At 38.5% G+C, this 20,291-nt stretch overlaps 3 protein-coding genes across 13 annotated transcripts; all 3 read left to right on the top strand.

Annotated features, from left to right (window-relative positions):
* The first annotated feature begins 669 nt into the window (after positions 1–669).
* Positions 670–4,938, top strand: PGRP-LA (Peptidoglycan recognition protein LA). 3 transcript variants are annotated; one of them, XM_017150054.3, is made up of 6 exons: positions 670–781; positions 1,118–1,429; positions 3,339–3,560; positions 3,613–3,845; positions 4,453–4,659; positions 4,733–4,938. In XM_017150054.3, exons 2-6 carry the CDS (start codon positions 1,132–1,134, stop codon positions 4,874–4,876), a joined length of 1,104 nt encoding a protein of 367 aa, XP_017005543.2. In that variant the 5' UTR covers positions 670–781; positions 1,118–1,131; the 3' UTR covers positions 4,877–4,938. The 3 variants fall into 3 exon arrangements, with proteins under 3 accessions (XP_017005543.2, XP_017005545.2, XP_017005544.2); XM_017150055.3 differs by lacking the exons at positions 670–781; positions 1,118–1,429 and adding an exon at positions 2,542–2,896; XM_017150056.3 differs by lacking the exons at positions 4,453–4,659; positions 4,733–4,938 and having other exon boundaries at positions 3,625–3,764.
* Positions 4,939–8,150: 3,212 nt separating this feature from the next.
* On the top strand, positions 8,151–16,486 carry PGRP-LC (Peptidoglycan recognition protein LC). Of its 9 annotated transcripts, none has more exons than XM_017150022.3 (5): positions 8,151–8,215; positions 9,854–10,840; positions 12,758–12,925; positions 14,806–14,960; positions 15,018–15,494. In XM_017150022.3, exons 2-5 carry the CDS (start codon positions 10,033–10,035, stop codon positions 15,426–15,428), a joined length of 1,542 nt encoding a protein of 513 aa, XP_017005511.2. In that variant the 5' UTR covers positions 8,151–8,215; positions 9,854–10,032; the 3' UTR covers positions 15,429–15,494. The 9 variants fall into 9 exon arrangements, with proteins under 9 accessions (XP_017005511.2, XP_017005512.2, XP_017005513.2 ...); XM_017150023.3 differs by lacking the exons at positions 14,806–14,960; positions 15,018–15,494 and adding exons at positions 13,587–13,735; positions 13,804–14,241; XM_017150024.3 differs by lacking the exons at positions 14,806–14,960; positions 15,018–15,494 and adding an exon at positions 15,789–16,486.
* Positions 16,487–17,554: 1,068 nt separating this feature from the next.
* On the top strand, positions 17,555–18,616 carry LOC108063017 (peptidoglycan-recognition protein LF-like). The gene is made up of 3 exons (XM_017149939.3): positions 17,555–17,717; positions 17,767–17,900; positions 17,960–18,616. The coding sequence occupies exons 1-3, from the start codon at positions 17,570–17,572 to the stop codon at positions 18,350–18,352; spliced, it is 675 nt and encodes a 224-aa protein (XP_017005428.3). The 5' UTR covers positions 17,555–17,569; the 3' UTR covers positions 18,353–18,616.
* The last annotated feature ends 1,675 nt before the right edge of the window (positions 18,617–20,291 follow it).

Below are 20,291 nucleotides of genomic sequence, written 5' to 3'. Positions count from 1 at the left end.
AGCCAGTACTTGAGGGAAAAGAGAGGGGAATTAAAATGGCTGGCTTTCTTAACATTGCAATACTGTATTATTAAATATTCAGCTTTATTTATTTTCATATTAAATTTTGGAATTTAATATAAACATTAAAATTGACAGGGGCAATGGTGCGTATGCGTAATTAAAACGACACTGCTCGGATTTTTTGCTGAACTTATGAAAAGCTTTTTTAAGGTTTGCCTCGCATATACAGTCACTAGAGGGCGGCACTTGGAGCTTTTTTTAAATTTTAAAATAAATGCCTTAAGTCAACCGACTTTTCCCACAAGAACATTATTCATATTTACTCCGATTGAATAATATGCACCTAGAAAAATATTTTTTCCACTTTGGCCCAATGGGTTTTATTCCACAAATATTCCACATTATATAAAAATCAATGCCAGTCATAGGCGTATAATTAAATATCGAAATATGCATGATTAACTTAAACAAATTTCCCCGTTCAACTGATTTTCATGCCATGACAATAAAAAGACTACGCAAAACTTTGCCTCAGAGAGGGAGAGACAATGGAATTGCAATGATTGTAGAGCCGAGTAAATAAGCCAAGAGAGAGGACTCCATATTTTTGTTTATTTTTCAGCTTCATCCCCACCCTGGGGAATGCAACGTCGAGCAGTTGTCGTTCGGCTGGCACGCAAGCGGTACACAAAGCTCCGCACTCCGGAAACAGACACGGATTTTCTTGAACTCGATCACCCACACCTAAAGGAAATAAATCTTTGAAACTGATCATTAAGTCGGTATTTTTCACAAGTAACTAAACCCTTTTCGTAAATGATCATGACCTTTAATGTGCTGGAATTTTTGCTCATCTGTTTATTTTGTCCCAAAAAAAATCAACTTAATATTCAGTGCTAACGAAAATAACTTTATTACCAAGGTCATGGTTTTTTTTTTTTGTAATGCACTGTTCATAAGTTCTAAAATTAAAGGATTTTGTGATTGTGGATAAAACCCACATTATTAACATGTAATATAACTAATTTGTTTATAAGTAATTTATTTGTATATCATTAATATAAATAATTCATTTGTATATTATTGATTTCAAAAAAATTTTAATTTATTTTAGTTTGAAGATCTACAATGTTTGAGGAGAATAGCAATCCATCTCCCGAAAATGCGCTATGGACTCTTCAGGGTCGCGCAAGACCAAGTCCTGCCCAGAGGCTGCACAACCTCACCTCGTCCGCCTCATCGAGCTCAACACCCGGCTTGCCCCTACCCCAGAATATCTTCACAAACCCAGCCATCCAGCCCTCCAGCGTAATTAACCTCAACCACTCTACCGACGTGGTGATCGGTCCCATGACCCAATATCAGGGACCGGTATCCATATACTATATGGATTATATGGAGGCACACGCCATGCAAACGGCGGCAGGTGAGTCCCCGATCCTGAGAGCAACGGAAAATTATAATCACGGTTGGCTATCGAGATTATAGATAATAGATTTTAATCGGAACTGGAATATTTTTAAATATTTTATTTTAACCACACTTTTATTTTCTTGTAAAACTTCTTAAAGTTTTTGGTTATTTTTATATTTGGGTCGAAGTACCTACTATTTTGTACTTTGTGACCATTTTTTAAGTAAACAATGCGAGGTGCTAGACTTTAGCATACATTGTAAGTAAATTAAAACATTTGTATAACTTTGAAAAAAATCAAGAATTTATTTTTTTAATATAAATCGATTTTTTACCCAGGGAAACATTTTTATTTTGTAAACGATTTATTTTTATTTATACCAAGTTGTGTTTCATATCAATTTTGATATTTTCACTGATTTAAACTAAAAATGTTTGATTACAGAAAGGTATTTCATCTGAACTTTGGTATAGGTGAATAACTCAGAATATTTGGTTTTACAAAGCCCTTAGTAACAGCCTTTTATTAATATATCATGATTATGATCAGATAGTGTGAAAAGCGTAAGTGCCAATTAGTTTCATAACTTGATCGTCCACTCTGCATCAGATATGGGTTAATAATTTAGCGGGAAGAACAGAACAGCTAAGTGAATAATCGAGGTAATTGAAATGCAAATCGGGTGGCGGGATTCCTGGAACCCCCATAATTACGGGAACTCGGGCAGAAAGAGAGCAGCTCGCTCAGTTGCACTCAGAAGCAGTGAGAGATACGGCTGGTTATCCAGTGTTTGTGGATCAATCTTTGCGCCACTTGCGATGCACATCGCATATTGCGCATACGTCACGTAGTACAAAAGAGAAAGGGAGAGAGAAATACGAGAAATAAGAGTGCAAAGCGTAAATGTGTAAAATGTGATATGGCAAAGCAACAACAGAAGGCCGGCGATATCATGACACACCCGCGCCCCCTCCCCCACCCCCCTTTCACACCCCCCTTGGCCTTTCTTCACACAAACAAACACGAAACATGTCAACCAAGGGTAGAGCGAGATGGCTGCTTCTCAGCGCTTTTGCCATTCGTATTTCTGTTTCTGTTTCTGTTCCATCGACAGCTGCGCCGCATTTCAGTTGTTTGTGCGACGGGTTCAGGTGCGGTGGCGGTATTAGCGGCACTCCGGCGTCCGATTATCGGTCAAATCCATTATAAAACAATTAATATCCGCAGCGCTTCTGCACCCAGTATTATTGGTGTTTGTGCAGCCATTTACTTGTGCTAATTCCGATGATTCAGCGGACAATTACTCATAAAAGATATCGCCTATAATGCCCAGTGTTGTGCCCAGTTGTGCCAAAAAGTTGTGATAAGCCACCGTGGAACGCAGTGCCATGAAACTGCTGCTGAAAGTTCACTCGGAGCGCACGGCGCGCAGGAGACGTACACCGGAACCCAGTTTAGCCCACTCCCGGGATTCTTCAAGTATATATATCCAGAATATCAGCCATTATCACAGATTTTCTACTACAAAAATTTTATTTAGTAGCAGCTATCAAACAAATCACTTTCTTAGTTGCACAGAAAGGATGTTTGTTTAAAAAAATCAAGAAACCATCTTGAATATTATGAATCACTGGTTTGACGGTTTTTTAATCTTGAATGATTACTCATTTCCTACAAAATTTTGTTGATAGTTCCTAAACGACAATAATACAAACATATGACAGAACAATAAAACATTGTATAGTTAACCTCCTTATCATTTTAAATTTCGGTTTTGTATTTCAAATAATAAAACATCAAAGACTTTTGGTATGCAAATTTAAAAGATTTTGCTAAAGCACCTTAACCAAGTCAATAAATCGATCCCAACCGTGAGCTCTTTGTATACCAAATGCTAATTGATCGACTTTCGCTAACTCAGGCATCAACAGCAACAACGCAAATGGCAGTGGCAACGCCAATCGTGGACGTGATAAATCGCCATCAAAGCAACTGACCCGTAACACCATCCTGTTGATCACGCTAATCCTGTTGGTCCTGGCCACCAGCTTGGTGGTACTCTACGTGGAGCTCAATCGACCCCGGCCCGAGTTGCCGAGCAACAAGGCCATCTACTTTGGCAACAACTACGACCACGACACGTGTAAGTGCACGGGACTCGGATTGTCCCCATAGCCAATTCACCAATTTTTCAGTTCCGAATTTAGGAAACGGCCATCTGGTCATCGACAGGAAGCAGTGGGGAGCCTCCAAGACGCGAGCCCTGACCATTCCCCTGCGGCGACCCATTCCCTACGTCCTGATCACCCACATCGGAGTGCAGTCGCTGCCCTGCGAGAACATCTACAAGTGCTCCATCAAGATGCGCACCATCCAGGACTCCGCCATTGCCGAGAAGAGTCTGCCGGACATTCAGTCTAATTTTTATGTGAGTTTTTTTTATTTTTTTTAAATTTAAAAATAGCCAGAGAAAAATTTTTTTTTAATTTAAATTATGTATGTTTATAAAGAGAAATATTGTATTTCAAATTAAAGTAGCTTTTACTACATTTATTTGTTTAAACATATTTAATTTGTTTTATTTTCCAAAATTATTATGACTGTATTTTGATTTAATATTTTCATTCATTTAAAAATAGCCAGAGAAAATTTTTTTTAAAATTTAAATTATGTATGTTTATAAAGAGAAATATTGTATTTCAAATTAAAGTAGCTTTTACTACATTTATTTGTTTAAACATATTTAATATGTTTTATTTTCCAAAAATATTATGACTTAATTTTGATTTAATATTTTCATGCGTCAGATTAACAAACTGACTTTTTAAAAATACATTTATAAAAAAAGGTTTAAAAATTGTTATAAGAAAATTTAAAAAATTGAAAGTAAAAAATCAAAAAAAATATTTTCGAGTGTAGTAGCAAAAAGAAATCCCGGCGCGTGCATTTGTGTTCCCGGCACGTTCACGTGCCATTTTGGGCATTTCGCTTTCCGCTTACGCAAATTGTCAAATTTCCGTATTCGTTTCGACCAGGTTTCGGATGAAGGCAATATCTACGTAGGCCGCGGCTGGGACTGGGCCAACACGTATGCGAACCAGACGCTGGCCATTACCTTTATGGGCGACTACGGCCGGTTTAAGCCCTCCGCAAAGCAGCTGGAGGGAGTCCAATTTCTGCTGGCCCATGCAGTGGCCAACAGGAATATCGAAGTGGACTACAAACTAGTGGCCCAAAATCATGTAATTATTTATTATAATTTAGCTGTAACTATTTATAAAATATATTTTTGTATTCCAATATTTAATATTCCAGACCAAGACCACCAAGAGTCCGGGGGCTTATGTCTATCAAGAAATCCGGAACTGGCCGCACTTCTACGGCTGCGGAATGGACGGGGCCCAGGCCTGCGGCATCGAACTGGGAATGAAACCGGAATCGTGGGATGCCAAGCAATAGCGACAGACTTCTTACCACCTAAGTGTATCCAAGCACAAAATATATTTAATACCTTATACTAAGGCGAAACGGGCTTTCTTTTAATCGGTTATGCTGGGCTCGAAAACACAGCAAACCGGTTGGGAGCGGGCGGTTTATTTATAGAGCAGTCAGATCTCTCTCCCGCTCTCTCTGGAGCTGTTTGTTTGAGTGTCGCTCGAAAAGCTGGAAATTCCCAAGCCGCAGTCAACCTATCAGTACCGGTACCGAGTACGAGTACCAGTACCCCCATACTTATCCCCTATAGACGGGCCAAAACACTCATGGGTTGTATGTGTACGAATATATGACAGCCTTTGTGCGCCAGTACAACATCATTATCGGTAGCTTCACTTCACTTGTATGGATGATGTTGTGATTGCTGTGGCTGCCTTTGTCATTTATCTGGTTTTCAAGTTAATATGTACAATATAATATTCTCTGATTTACAGGATGGCTGGAAATAGCCCAGAAATATACATGATTATATTGGATATTTCCCAGTTGTGGGTGTATACTGCGAGCCCTTAATCATTAACCTTCAGTTCAAAGCCCTTAAGGTGTGACGCACATTCGTTGATCATCCAAAGCCACAATGCCTGGAGAAATAATATATTTTTAGATACTTTTCGGATCAAAAATTTCTCCCAAAACTATGACGTATTCACAGCACATTACAAGAAATGGCAAATGTGGGTGTGCACCTTAACCCATCATCATCACTGACCTTCAGCTTAGCCCCCCTAAAAGAGTGACGTACATTCATTGACTAATTAAACCCACAGCGCCTTAAGAAAAATAATTATACCTACTCCGCGGAACGAATTTTTGGCTTAAACAATGACGAGAGTGCGGCACGTGTAGCGGCCAAAACAAAAAAAAAGAACTGAAATGCGAAGAGGGAACCAAGAAAGTAAAATAATTAATAATAATTAAGGAAAGAAAATGTGCAAAAATAGGTATCTACAAATAGATATAGTGATTGATTTTGCAGCTCATGTAAGGAAATTATTAACTGCTTCATTGGAAATGATTTACAATAATTACTGGCATTTTTCGCAATAAAATGGGTCAACAAAGAATAGATTGCCTGGCTACAAAAGGCATAAATCATTAAGTGATGTTCGGGCTTGAACTTGAACCGTATACACAAATAACTAATAAATATTAAAGGCGATTCGAGAGCTTATCAGTGTTTTAAAAAACACATAGAAACAGAAATCGGAAATCGTAAACATTTTTGTCACGCTTTCATTTTAAACCTTTTTAAATTTCGGAAAAATAGCGCATTCGGAATTCGTTTCGCCAATTGATAGCTGTTTACGATTTATCCATCAACAGTTTCCCGGCGCCCTTTTCAGACTATCAACGATAGGGGAACTGCCGCCGTTCCCCTGTAATTACATTAAATATTTTTCAACGCAAGCACAATGGGTCAAGCTGGAGTTGGGAGAGAAAATGCCGTGTATATGGCTGGGGCCCAAAGTGAAATAGCCAAAACCGATTGCGGGCCACAAACAAAACAATTCTCGGAAATGGTAGCGCAATTTAAAATGTTCAAAATTTTTGCCCACACTGCACTGTCTGTACCAAAAGTGTTTCGGAGCCGGGAGAGAGCCGCAGATCTGTGTTGTTTATTGGTTGAACAAATACAAAAATATAATACGTATACGCCGCTTTGTCTGTGTCGATGTCGGTGTGCTGTGCTGTGGTGTTGTGCGGACGACTAAACAACTAAACAAAAACAAACAGTCATCGTCAGGTGGGCAGGGAACTGGAGAGCCCGATCTCCAGCCACGGGGCGAAGCTAGAAGTATCATTATTAATTTGACTAATATCTGGAAGATATAAAAAAAACCCGAAATCGAGAACAGGTTCCCCAACTCGGTGACGCACGGAAAAACCGAAAGATGCAGGTCTGAAAATGCAGTTATCGGAATTCTTTCGATTTCTTCGGATCACTTACTTTCCGTTACAAACCCGTTTCGTTCGTTGATTAACTTATGTAAAAATATATATTCCGAGAAGAATGTTAGAATTAGCTTAGATATAATATTGTGATGGCTGACAGTATATATGAAATTAGAAGTATTATTAATTATATCACTTAAAAACCGCTATTAGAATGATTGAAAAACCAAATTACTCATGTCAATATATTCGCTTCTATATTTAAAATATAACTAATATTTATACTTTTGATAAGAGTTGCTTTATTTATATTTATCCCAATATTCTTTATGGTAGCTACAACCATTTAGATTTTTTTTGAATTTTTTAGGACAAGGTTTTCCAGTCTCCCCGTGAAAATCTTTTCAAAAATCATTTATTAAAATGCAAATCTGTAACGAGTTGGACCGCCTTAAAATCGGACTCAAATCAAACAACTTTGGTTAAATAATAAAAAGCCGACCGGACCGCTCTTCCCGTCTCTCTCTATTTTCTCAGCGCTCTGCTCTCTCTCTCTCGCTCTCACGCTCCTACACGCTGCCAGTTTAGACGCTCCAGCTTTTCAGGCCGCTGCGATTTGATCGCCGCTCAGTTGATCAGAGTCACTCGAACGCGCCGCTGCTCAACAATTCGGAATTGGCGCGAAAAAATATAAAAAAAATTGAACTTACAAGTTTTTATACCCGTTACTCGTAGAGTAAAAGGGTATATTAGATTCGTGCAAAAGTATGTAACAGCTAGAAGGAAGCGTTTCCGACCCCATAAAGTATATATATTCTTGATCAGGGTCACTAGCCGAGTCGATCTAGCCATGTCCGTCTGTCCGTCTGTCTGTCTGTCTGTCTGTCTGTCTGTCTGTCTGTCCGTCTGTCCGTCTGTATGAACGCTGAGATCTCAGAAACTACAAAAGCTAGAAGGTTGAGATTTCCCACACATATTCTTTGGCTTCCTACGCAGCGCAAGTTTATTTTAGCCGAGCGCCACGCCCCCTCTAACGCCCACAATCGCCCACTAATGATTTTAAAATGGGTCCTGCGCCCACATCTTTAAAGATTTCAAAAAAGTATAAATGCAATTTTGTTGTTTATATTTATACCTATCGAAATGTAGAAGACATTTTTCAAATCGGACCATTCATTAAAAAGTTATACGCAATCAAAAATTATATATCTATCTCCCTCGCACTCCCTTTAGCTGAGTTACGATTATTAGTCGGGACACCAACCCGACACAGCGTTCGCACTCCCTTTAGCTGAGTGACGGGTATTAAATAGTCGGGACAACAACCCGACTATAGCGTTCTCTCTTGTTTATATATAGTATAGACGCTCAAATATTTACGTGCTGCATCGGTTTTGTTGGCAATTGGAAGTGCGTAAAAAATGCGAAATATATTACACACCTAAAAAATTCCCAAGTTGAATATACCCAAAATATGTGTCCACAAATTAAATACAATTAACCAATTAAATCAGTGCTTAAGTGTAAACTAGTTCGTTTTAAGCTGATGCAGCTTATAAAACGTTATTTCTCAGTGGAATGTTAATTACCCTTTCGAAATGCCAAAGGAAACGAAATATTTCCTGGGCAAAGCCAGCTATCGAAAAACCGATCGAAAATCAATTAATTTGCACATAGGCCATATTTAATGATAATTTTGAAAACACGTAAAACACCAGAGTTGTTAATTATTATCGATTCTCGAGACAGAACTTGAAGCAACAACAAAGAGACACCCATATTGTGGCGATCAGTAAGTGTGCGTGTGTGTGTGTGAGTGACAATGGCCGCCGCTCAAATGTCCGTGTATTGGTGCGCTCAGTAAACTCAAAGTGCCATTTCGTTCCTCATTTGTAGCCGTTGTCGTTGTTCGGCATTCGTTATACGGTATTCCATTCCGCGTTATCTCAAAAGCCCGCTCTGTGCCAACTCTAGCACATCGGTACTAACATATATAGTACACCCCTCACCCCCTTCGATATTCTTTCGGGTTTATCAGAGTTCTGAGAATTCTATAAAAGAGAGTTACTGTCTTGCATTTGGCACAACTCACGATGAACTTAAATTCTTTCCCCAAAGACGTCATACGATATGTCTTTAATGATCTTTCAACCTTTCGAAGACGTCACTCGAGAGACTTTCAAATATCCAAAATTAAGCATTTACCCCTAGTAGCGCTTGTAGCAAGTGTGGCTTGTGTTTCGTATTTCTCGGAATCCACTTAAGTAAATTTACTACGTCAATGATTATTGCTAATTTGCATAAGCCTTGCTTTCGTGAGAGCTTATTGACCAACTTTATGGATCGAATAGAGGGGTATACAATATATACAATATATGTGAGCGAGCAGTAAACTGAATATATCCGAGCCCTGTTCGAAACCCGCATGTCTCAATTAGACAAACTTCATTGCTACACAGCAGCTGCACTGCTATTTATTCGTATATTTCTCTATAGACAGGCCCTCAGGCAGTAGAGCTTATCAACAATCGTGTATACATGTACTAAAAGCATTGATTATACGTATAAAGCACAATGAAGCTGGAAGTTAAAGTGATCTAATGGACTGTGATAACACAAAAGCATTAGAAATTATCAAATTAAAAATATAATTACCTTGTAAAAAATAAAGTGGTGACAAAATAAAATTAAAAGTTTTATCTCGACCGAAAATTTTTAAAAATATGTTCAAAAACATAGGCAACAAAACAAGTTTATCAATTTACGATAATAAATTCTAAAAAAATTAATTGTTTTAAAAACATGCTATAGTAAATAAAAAATAATTTAGTTTCCTCAAAGGAAGTGAAAACAAAAAGAAAACATGTGTCAACTTCCTTAAAACAATTTTATCTAACATTAAGCAACAATTGAATTTCGAACAAGAAACCCGGAGTGCAACCCATATGAACTCAATTCAAACAAAGACTTTCTTCGAAATTTATCATTTGACTTGCTCATTATCAACCAGTTAACCGGGAATAAAAAAAAACGTATTCCTATTTGCAGATGCTCATTATGTGATGTTTGCGTAGAGCTGCGCCCAGTCAGCCGATCTGCTATAAAAAAAAAACTAATCTCCGGCGAAAATGTTCTGTCCAATCTGCTAATAAGGAGGGACAACACATAACGCTCAGAGATCCAGAGGAAATAATAATCTGGTTACGTGACCGTTCCGATAGCCCGACATGCATTTCAGCAATGAAACGGAAATGATCCAATGTCCCAATACGAAACGCAGAGTAATTGATCCGTCTGCTCCAAAAAACTGCAGTACTTCGTCCACCGATTCGGGTGTTATACTAAACGATAATGCGGCAACTTTTCGGCCGGATAAGGAGACCAAAGATCGGGGGACGGACGAGGGGCAGGCCCAATCGAAATCGGAAGCGAAAACGGAACCCAAGCGTATCAGCATCGAGCACACTGTGAATATAACAAAGGAGAAGGCTGGAAAGACATCATCATCGCCGGCGGTTTCCATACGGAGCACAACCATTTCGATTGTTTCCATCGATGAGAATGCCATCGACTCCAGTTGTATTGATAGTGATTCGGAGGGCGATGCCGAGGATTACACGGTGCAGAAGCTGGGTCACCAGGTCACCTACCCGCCCCACAGTTCCCACCTGCGCGACCTTAACCAGGGTCTAACGGTGATCAGTCGTCAGGTGGCGCCAGGTGGTCAGGCGGAAGTACCGCCTCCAAATCCCCTGGAAGCTGGTGTAGTGGCCAAGCAGATATTAAACGGTAATCTGGCCCTGGCCACGCCCACTTCTCCGGCCGGAGGCGTAGCAACCCAGGGAATCGGTAGCATCGCGCTGACCAACTCCACGGACGTGACCTTCGGTGATAAGCACTTCTACGAGGGACCCGTGACGATACAACAGTTTCTCATCGACAATCGGGACAAGTGGAAAGCGGGCGAAGGACCAGATGGTGGTCAGGATAATCCCGCCTTTAATGGAGGAGCCACAGCAAATGGCAATGCGCCGGGTAAGTCATCCAGAGTTAATTTAAAATAGTAGGGAGAAACTTAGGATAGGAATTGATATCAACTTTGTATCTTTTAATTTGTATTCCAATTTTATATTTCCTTTTAAATATTTTACTCAATATTTTTTTGTACACCCTTCATATATAAATTATCTAGTATTTTCACTATATATCCTTAATACATATCGCCGCTATTTCCTGCTGCGTTTATGTTTACATTCCTTCTCTGTCTTCACCTTGCCTCGGTTTTGTTTGCTTTATTGGGCGATACTGAGCGCGTGTGGCGATTTGTTTACCCAACCCAGTCAGACAGGCAGTTGGCCTGGTCTAACGACCGTGCTGCGAATGGTAGATTAGCAGATGGCCCACAAAGCGGCTAAGCACATGAGATACGCATAGAACAAATACTACATTGTACTGGAATAACAACATAAATGCAGTTTATTGCGCAAGGCCACAGAGTATATGAAATTAATGTAGGAAAAATTTCAAGAAAATACCAAATCGAAATTCATACAGTTTATTTCATTGGAAAATAAATAAAATGTAATTAAACTATCTAAATAAAAATACAACTTATAAAACTGGAATAGTAAATTTATACTTTTTTTTGCATTATATTCCGTTAAAAATGTTATACAGAGATTTTAGCACGGATATAAACAGTTTTTTTTTCACTTGAAGCTTATTAAAATTCATTAGTTTGTATGGAAAATCACCAACCGAAATTGGTCTCCCACAAAACGTATTTATATTCATGAGGGTAGTTTTTGCACGAAAAGAATTGGGAATTTTTTAGATTTAATAAGCTTTCCTATAGATCCCTGAAAGCCATGTTTTGTTACATTTTTATTTAACCAGTTCTTGTATATTGTGATTTCGATATAATTATGGAGCAGAAAAATAACAGATTTCATTCACGAAAAGAAAACGTATTTCTCCCGATCCAAGGTCCCTTAGGCCGTAAATCAAATTGGTGAAAACTTGCGATAAATACGTGAAAAAACAATAGCAGCTGCCGACATGCAATTGTTTACTTGAATGGTTTTCACAATTACCATAATTAAAGCGCCACCGAGATATATGAAAATTCAAGTTTAACCAGGCGACTGAGTGTAAATTTAGTTAGCTGCAGTTAGGTACTCTGATTATATAGACAGGTGATTCCCCTGGATCTGGCAATAAATAAATAAACGCCTCTGTGGAGTGGGGGATTTTTTTCATTGTGTATTTGTATGCCTTAAATACTTGCTAAATGAAAAAGTGAAATAACAAGAATGAAACAGGCATACGCACGGATCGGGATCGGAAAAAGTACCCACCGATCGGCTTCAGTTGTTCATATGGAGCGATCGGACAATGTCGAGGAACGCGCTTGAAATTTGCCTAAAGTGTCACGAGTTGATCGTGGATAATTCCAGTCGTATAGAATGTGATAATGGGTCGTGTGGGCGATTCTGTCATCGCAAATGCACGGAATTAACTGACGATCAGCTCAAAGTACTGGATTCGGTGCCCAATTTGAGGTGGAAGTGCGACATGTGTCTGGGAAAGATGGAAACTGGGGCAAAAATGAGCCAGTGGCTGGAGAACTCCTTGCGGGAGCACGAAAAACGATTGGAGATCCTAGAACAGGGTCTAGAAAAGCGTAAGATAATAATCAGATCAGTAAAATTTACAAGAACGTACTGATTTTACCATACTCAAAATCCTTTAGGGAAACAATGAAAAGTTTAAAGACAGAACAAATTATGCTTAAGGCTCTAATCGCAGTTTTCATATATATTTGATTGATTGATCCTTCAAAATCGTAGAAATTTCTCAAGTGATTTTCCTAGCTTTACTTTTTCAAAAGACACCCCTTGACTTCTTCTAACCACTTTTTCACTAACCCACAATTTAACGATCATTTTGCAGGTTCCAAACTGGATGATTCGCCGCAGACACCACCCCTCTGCCCTTTTTTGCCCAACACCATTGGGCGTAAGGCCGTCACGATAACGGTGCTTTTTGTGCTTTTAACCCTTATGCTAGGCGTCGTACTGGCCACCACCACAAACCTCTTCGACAAGACGTTGAACCAAAGTAAGCTCAGCGACGTCGACGATTCCAGACAAAATATTCCAATCAATTCAACAATAGGTACAGTTTTGTCCTCCACCAAGTGTGCAATAGAGCTTCCGACTAATCAAAACTCAAATTGGCGATCGTGTTCTAACATATCCTATCTCACCCAACCAGCATGTGACTAACCCATCCTAATATCATCCTGTATGTAATAACTCATTGGGAACTGTGTGTTTTTATGTTTCGGTGCATTATCCATTTTGCTGCTCGAATTGCGCGTTTCTGATCACTGGATCAGTGTTGTGAAGTGAACCATAATTCAAAAGTGTGGCCTAAAGTTCAATTGAATGGAATATGCCAGTGAATCGATCTCGTGCATCACCTATGCATTTGCCCACAAAACAATGGTAGTTTGATCAAAAATTTAAACAAATGTTTTTTAAATAAAAGAATTAGGATTTTTTAAAGGAAAGGTAGGTATTCCTTTCTTTTCTAGTTTTAAAAAAACATTTTAAATGGATAACAATTTAATAAAAATTATGATCATCTAGAAAAATGTAATAAAAGTGATCTAAAATGGAAAATTTCAATTCAAAATTTAACAAGTTTATTTTCGAGAAATCACTACTATTGTTTTGACCCATCTTGTGCCATGCTAATCCCCAAACTCTCCACGCAGCCGACGATGTGATCGATAATAGCACCTTAGTCATCTTGAAGGTGGCCGAGTGGGGCGGTAGGCCTGCAAAGAATAAGCTCGGTGTTCAGAAACTTCCCATCAATAGGGTTGTCATCTCGCACACCGCCGCCGAGGGTTGCGAGTCGAGGGTGAGTAGATACCATATTCCATGTCCCGATCATTCCTAACAACATCCACATCCGATTCCCCAACGAAGGAAGTCTGCTCGGCGCGAGTGAATGTCGTCCAGTCGTTTCACATGGACAGCTGGGACTGGGATCACATTGGCTACAACTTCCTGGTGGGCGGCGATGGGCGTGTGTACGAGGGGCGTGGCTGGGACTATGTGGGCGCCCACACCAAGGGCTACAATACAGGAAGCGTTGGGATATCCTTTATCGGAACCTTCACCAAGAGGAAGCCCAACGAGCGGCAATTGAAGGCCTGCCAATTGCTTCTGGAAGAGGGTGTACGTCTCAAGAAGTTAACCCCAAACTATCGGCTTTATGGCCATCGGCAATTGAGCGCTACGGAAAGTCCCGGAGAGGAGCTCTACAAGATCATCCAGACGTGGCCGCATTGGTCACACGAAATCTAATAAGTCATGTATTATATGTTTATCAAGTAAATAGAGTCTGTAGAAATATGACCAACAGATGAACCTTATTTGATCTCATTACCCCCATACCCCTCATAAAAATTTGAAAAGAAAAAGGAAGTGGTTGAGTTGAATGGAATATAAGACCGATCGTTATGAGTACTACATGAGTGCCATAACGACACACGGATGTATGTATGAATCATTTTAAAGGATTTTGAAGGCAAGAATGAAAACCTTTGAGAAAATCTATAAGGCATTTAAAGTTTTTGTTTTAAACAAGGGTTAAATTGATAAAGATAATTTTATTGATTATAAAAATAAAAAAATTAATAATTCGATCTTTAAAGTATTTGAATTCATTAAAAACAAATAGCAATGTAAAAAAACAAATGTAAAAATCAATGTATAAATGGATAAGATTGGCCAAAATCTAATCGGTTCACAATTATCGAGACAATATGATTTCTTTTTGGAATATAGTTTGTAATAATGAATCAATTTTATACTTTTGTCTTGAACCTATATTTTTTAAAGCATATTTAATTTTCGAAAGAGTTTTCATTCAACTTTTCAAAACTCCAAAGGGGTTAACTAACACAGCTGATTTTTTTGAACCAGCTGATGATTCCGAAGTCCATATCGACGGAAAACTGGTTGTGATCGGAATAAAGAGCTGGGGCGGTTTGCCCACGAGGGGAACGTTACAGCCCCTGAATCTTCCGGTCCACAGAGTAATAATATCCGATACCACAGCCGAGACATGCGAGACGAGAGTAAGTATATCCTATATTCCTATATTCGATCCACCTAAAAACTTCTTTATCATTTAGGAAGCCTGTTCTTATTGGGCCCGAGTGACCCAGAGCAAACACATGGACAGCTTCAACTGGGGTCAAATGGGATACAATTTCCTGGTGGGCGGTGATGGGCGCATTTACGAGGGGCGGGGCTGGGACTTCGAGGGTGCCCATACGCGGGACAACAACAACAGCAGCATCGGTATTAGCTTTATAGGAAACTTCCGACGGAACGAGCCAACCCCGAAATCATTGGAAGCCTGTCAGCTGCTCCTCGAACAAGGTGTTCGCCTAAAGAAACTAACTACCGATTACCAACTACTTGGACATCGGCAAATAACGGGAACCTTAATGCCCAGCGAGGAACTCTATAGGATCATTCAAACCTGGCCACACTGGTACAATCTGACGAAGACTTGGCCCGACCTGCATATGATTCAGTAGAGATTCACTAGTTATAATTAATCAAATTAAGTTCGAATAAAGGTGCCAAAAAATACGTTATTGAAAGTTTATGTTTTTTAATTTTATCATCAACATAATTAAACTCACACTTTGAGGAAATGATCATAAAACACACAAAACTAATTTATTCATGATGAAGGTGTTTCTGAATTGGAGTTCGTAAAACTGATCAAATAACTTGGTTATTGGCCCACTAATATTTGTATAATAATGGTATTTAATATTTCACTACTTTCTCTAAACAAAATGCCGCCTAAATTAACTAACTAAAATTCAAAATCGATTTTTAACCTTACATAAATGTTTTGAAAACTAATTATAACCCTGAATAATCAACAGATCAGGACAATATTGGTGGCGGATTGATACTGCGGTTTGTGGAGCGTCAGCAGTGGCTCGCCCAGCCGCCGCAGAAGAAGATTCCCGACTTGGAGCAGCCGGTGAAGTTGGTCATAGTGCTGCCCACCAATTCGGATGACTGCACCACCCAGGCGCAGTGTGTGTTCCGAGTGCGCCTGCGACAGTCCTTCGATATAGAGTCGGTACAGGAGGACGATATAGTCTTCAACTTCCTGATCGGCGGCGATGGAAATGTGTATGTGGGACGTGGCTGGGATCAGGTGGGCGCCCACATGGCCGGCTATAACTCGAAGAGTCTTAGCCTGGCCTACATCGGATCTTTCCAGACCCGCAAGCCGTCGGACAAACAGCTCAGCGTGACTCGTCTTTTGCTGCAGCGCGGCGTTAAGCTGGGCAAGATAGCTCCAAACTACCGACTAACGGCGGCCAGTAAATTGGAGCCAACTCTCACCCAATACAAGGCGGATGCCCTCTACCAAAGCTTCGGCAACTGGACTCATTGGTCGTGAATAGTTTAAGTTATATGCGCATCTCCGATATTTGGATATTATTATTCATATTCGCATTGATATTGTAGCGTAAATAGGTGTTCTCCCTTAAATGTGTGGCATATTCGATTTAGTTAGAATTACGATTTGTTTGAAAAAATGTGATATTAAATAAAGCAAAATGATTAACTTGAGGAATTTCAATCATGGTCAAGGGGTGAAAATCTAGCTGATAACTGGGATCGGGGATTTTTCTTAGGTGCTTTCTGGAGCTGCTAGAAACCGGAAAAGGTGACTTACGCGCATACATACGATGTAAGATGCCGTGCCAACTTTGTTTTGGTCTTCTCTTTCAGGGGACTCCCCACTTTTTAATATTACCTGTTTATCTGCCTTTTTTGCTGCTCGTTTACCTTAGACGATACCGCCATAAAAGGAGGACTTTGAATAGCGAAAGTTAAGCAGAAAGCGTATCGCAAAACCTTTATATTGCTTAAAGAATATTGTGAGATTCAGGGGACATTTTTAAGATAAGAATAAGTCAGTAATATATGTATAAACTGTCTCAAAATACATACATTTTATTAAAAATCATAAATCGATCTCCCTAAATCGCAAAGCTTTGATGATTAATAAAAAACTTGAACATTTTTGCAGTTTTCACAAGTTTAATGAAACCTTTACAATTCTGAATTTATTTCTTTCTTTTCTTCTACCTATGTATGTTAAATTAAAAAAAAACCTGCTTCATGCGAAAAGACTCTTAATAACTGTTTATATGAGATGAGTTTGATGAATTCAATTTTAGTTCCATGAAAAAGATGAAAGCAAATAAAAATGCCCAACCCTAAATTTAATTTTAGACTACAAAGCCAATAGGTGGGAACAGGTTCAAATAGGGATATTCAAAATGTATACATTTTTAATCACAATTCTGCTGCCAGACAGAGATGACTAGACTAACGCATCTGTTGATGCTGAGTGAGAATATAAAGAATGTATAAAATATATATAAGTACTTTAAAATTGGAAATTTCCTTACGCACTTTTACACAAGTGCAATAGACAATAGACGTTTAGGTACCGATCAAATTAATAAGCTACAATATTTGTAAAAGATTGCATTTTATAGAAATTAACGTATACAAATTTTGAAATAAACAAAAATTGGAGATAAAGAAATGCTAAGCTTTTTCGCAAGCTGAATATATTCTCATCTTATGTGGCTGACCAATTTCAGTGCGCTTTCAGCTGTTGTATTGAATAGGCTTCATGCAATCACTGCATAACATGGAAAATCCCGAGTTGAATGGGCTGGAAGAAAATCCGAAGAAGAGCTTCAATATGAAGCGGATGTACTTTGCAGTATTCCTCTTTTTTTTCATAACTCTGCCAATGGGTTACTACATTTGGAAGAGGAGTGAGTGTAAAGTAATCATGGAATATATATTCTTATCAATTTGGTTTAGGTCACCGAAATGATCTCTCTATAATCGAGCGGGCGGAGTGGGGAGCTGATGAACCCATTGCAAAAGATTTTCTAAATCTGCCAGCCCAAAACGTTATTATTCATCATACAGCCACTGAACAGTGCGAAACTAAGGTAATACAAATATTTGTTCTTCAGGTTTATAAGATCACATATCTTTTTCCCATCCTCAGAATGTTTGCATACACCGCATAAAGATGCTTCAAGAATACCACATGAGTAGCAGGGATTGGCATGATATAGGCCTGAATTTCCTAGTGGGCGGCGATGGAGAGATATATGAGGGGCGTGGCTGGGATGTACGTGCTCAACCAGTGAGGGGCTATGAAAATATATCCATTAGCATTGCCTTTATTGGTACTTTCACAAGCGTAGAGCCCAATGCTCGACAAGTTGAGGCAGCCAAGCGGTTGATGGAGGACGGAGTTCGCCAAAAAAAGTTGCGTTACGATTACCACATCTACGCCCAGCGTCAATTTGAGCCCACTGAAAGTCCTGGCCAAAAACTATACGAGTTGATGAAGCAGTGGCCACGTTGGTCAACTATTATCAGGCAACTTCATTAAATATCAATCTTAATTAATAAAAGTTTCGGTATAAATTTAAAAAAAATTGTAAATGTAGTGTTATTCTTTTTATAACAATTCCAAATATTAAATGAGAAAAAATATGCTTTTAAAGAATTGGCTTTGTTACCTATAATAACCAATCAAATATATTTTGCTCAAAAAAAATTATAAATTGAAAAACGTTTTATATAAATACCTACAGATGTATGTATGTTTAAAATGAATTTCAAAATCATCAAAAATAAAAATGCTAAAAGAATATTTCGGTGATATATAATTAGAACATGAGGCTGACTAACCACAGTGCAAAACTATCCGTTGTTTTGAGTAGATCACCGTCTAAGTTTTTAATAAAAAATGGTTCCTGGAGAAAATTGGGTGAATAAAAGGATGAACAGGCGGTTATGCATAGCATGTTATATATTTTTATGCATACTCTTACTGGTCGGTCACTACTTTTGGAAATTGAGTGAGATTAAAATTGGTTATTACTGGATCATCAATACTTATCAGTTTATTTTAGACCACCTTCGCAGAGATCTCTATATCGACCGCAACGTGTGGTATGCTTCTCAGCCTAAGGAACCAATGAAGCCGCTAAATCTGCCCGTTGAAAACGTAATTTTTTATAACATACCCACTGAAGAGTGCGAAACATTGGTAATTAATGAATCATACGTACTTTCATAATTACTTATTTATTTTATTACTGTTTTAGGATGAGTGTATTAAGATTATACAGTTTATTCAGATAGTTCACATGCAAGTTATGCGTTGGCCTGATATAGGGCCGAATTTCCTGGTGGGCAGCAATGGAGAAATTTTCGAGGGGCGTGGCTGGCATGTACAATCTGCGCCACAAATTGGTTATGAAATTGAATCCATAAGCATCGCTTTTATTGGTACGTTAGAAAAAGAAGAGCCATCAATGCTACAGACGGAGGCAGTAAAGCGTCTTTTGGAAAAGGGAGTTCAATTGCAGAGTTTGGATCCAGATTACCACGTCTATGATGACAAAAAAAAATTTGGTCTAGAAATTTAGTTAAATGATCGTACGACTCAAAGGACATTTTTAAGATTAATTCTAATCCCGTAATATACAAAAACGTATACAAAACTCATAAATCGATCTCCTCAAATTGCAAAAGCTTCGATAATTAATAAAAGCCCTGCATTTTAAAATTATAAAAACCAGCTTAATATAAACAGACGTGGAGTAACTGTTTTTATAAGAAGAGTTTAGTAAATTCAAATTTAGTTCCATCCAGAAGCAGGAAAGCAAATAAAAATGCCCAACCCCTAAAACTAATTTAAGATTACAAATCCAATTGGTGGGAACAGGTTAAAATAGGGATATTAAAATGTGCATAGCTTGTTTATCTTCCCTTTAATCTATACTGTGCTGCCTTGAGGTCAGACAGAGATAACAACTCATCTGTTTTGTGCGTTTTTACAAGATGTTACGACCTACATATGTCATGTGAATATCCAATAAAAATATTTTGTACCCCTTTTTCAAGAAAAAATATATAAATTGAAAAACGTTATTTATTATATTTTATATAAATACCTGCATATTTATGTAGGGGAGAGTGGGGGAATTTCGTCACAGGGGCAATTTCGTCACCTGCAATATCTCGGAATCCATAAGTCGTAAAAATATATAATTTTTTTGTTTTAGTCCTTCAAGACGGCCAGACACAACCAATGCATTTGTTTTGCACAGAAGGCCAAGATAATTAAGCTATAATATTAAATGTGTTTTAACAGTTCAAAAGCTACATTTAGTGCTTGACGAAATTTTTTCTGTATGCCACAATTCAAAAGGAATAAGATACACGATTTTTTATACAATACACAGTGCTATAATGTGCATTTCTGCGTCAGTGATTTTTAACTTCGCGCCTAATTTCGCAAGAAAAATAATTATTTCTAA

Source organism: Drosophila takahashii, chromosome 3L, assembly GCF_030179915.1.
Source record: "Drosophila takahashii strain IR98-3 E-12201 chromosome 3L, DtakHiC1v2, whole genome shotgun sequence".
NCBI classification, from domain to species: Eukaryota; Metazoa; Arthropoda; class Insecta; order Diptera; family Drosophilidae; genus Drosophila; species Drosophila takahashii.
Note: the sequence above shows the minus strand (reverse complement) of the source record. Positions and strands in the feature narration are given on the sequence as shown.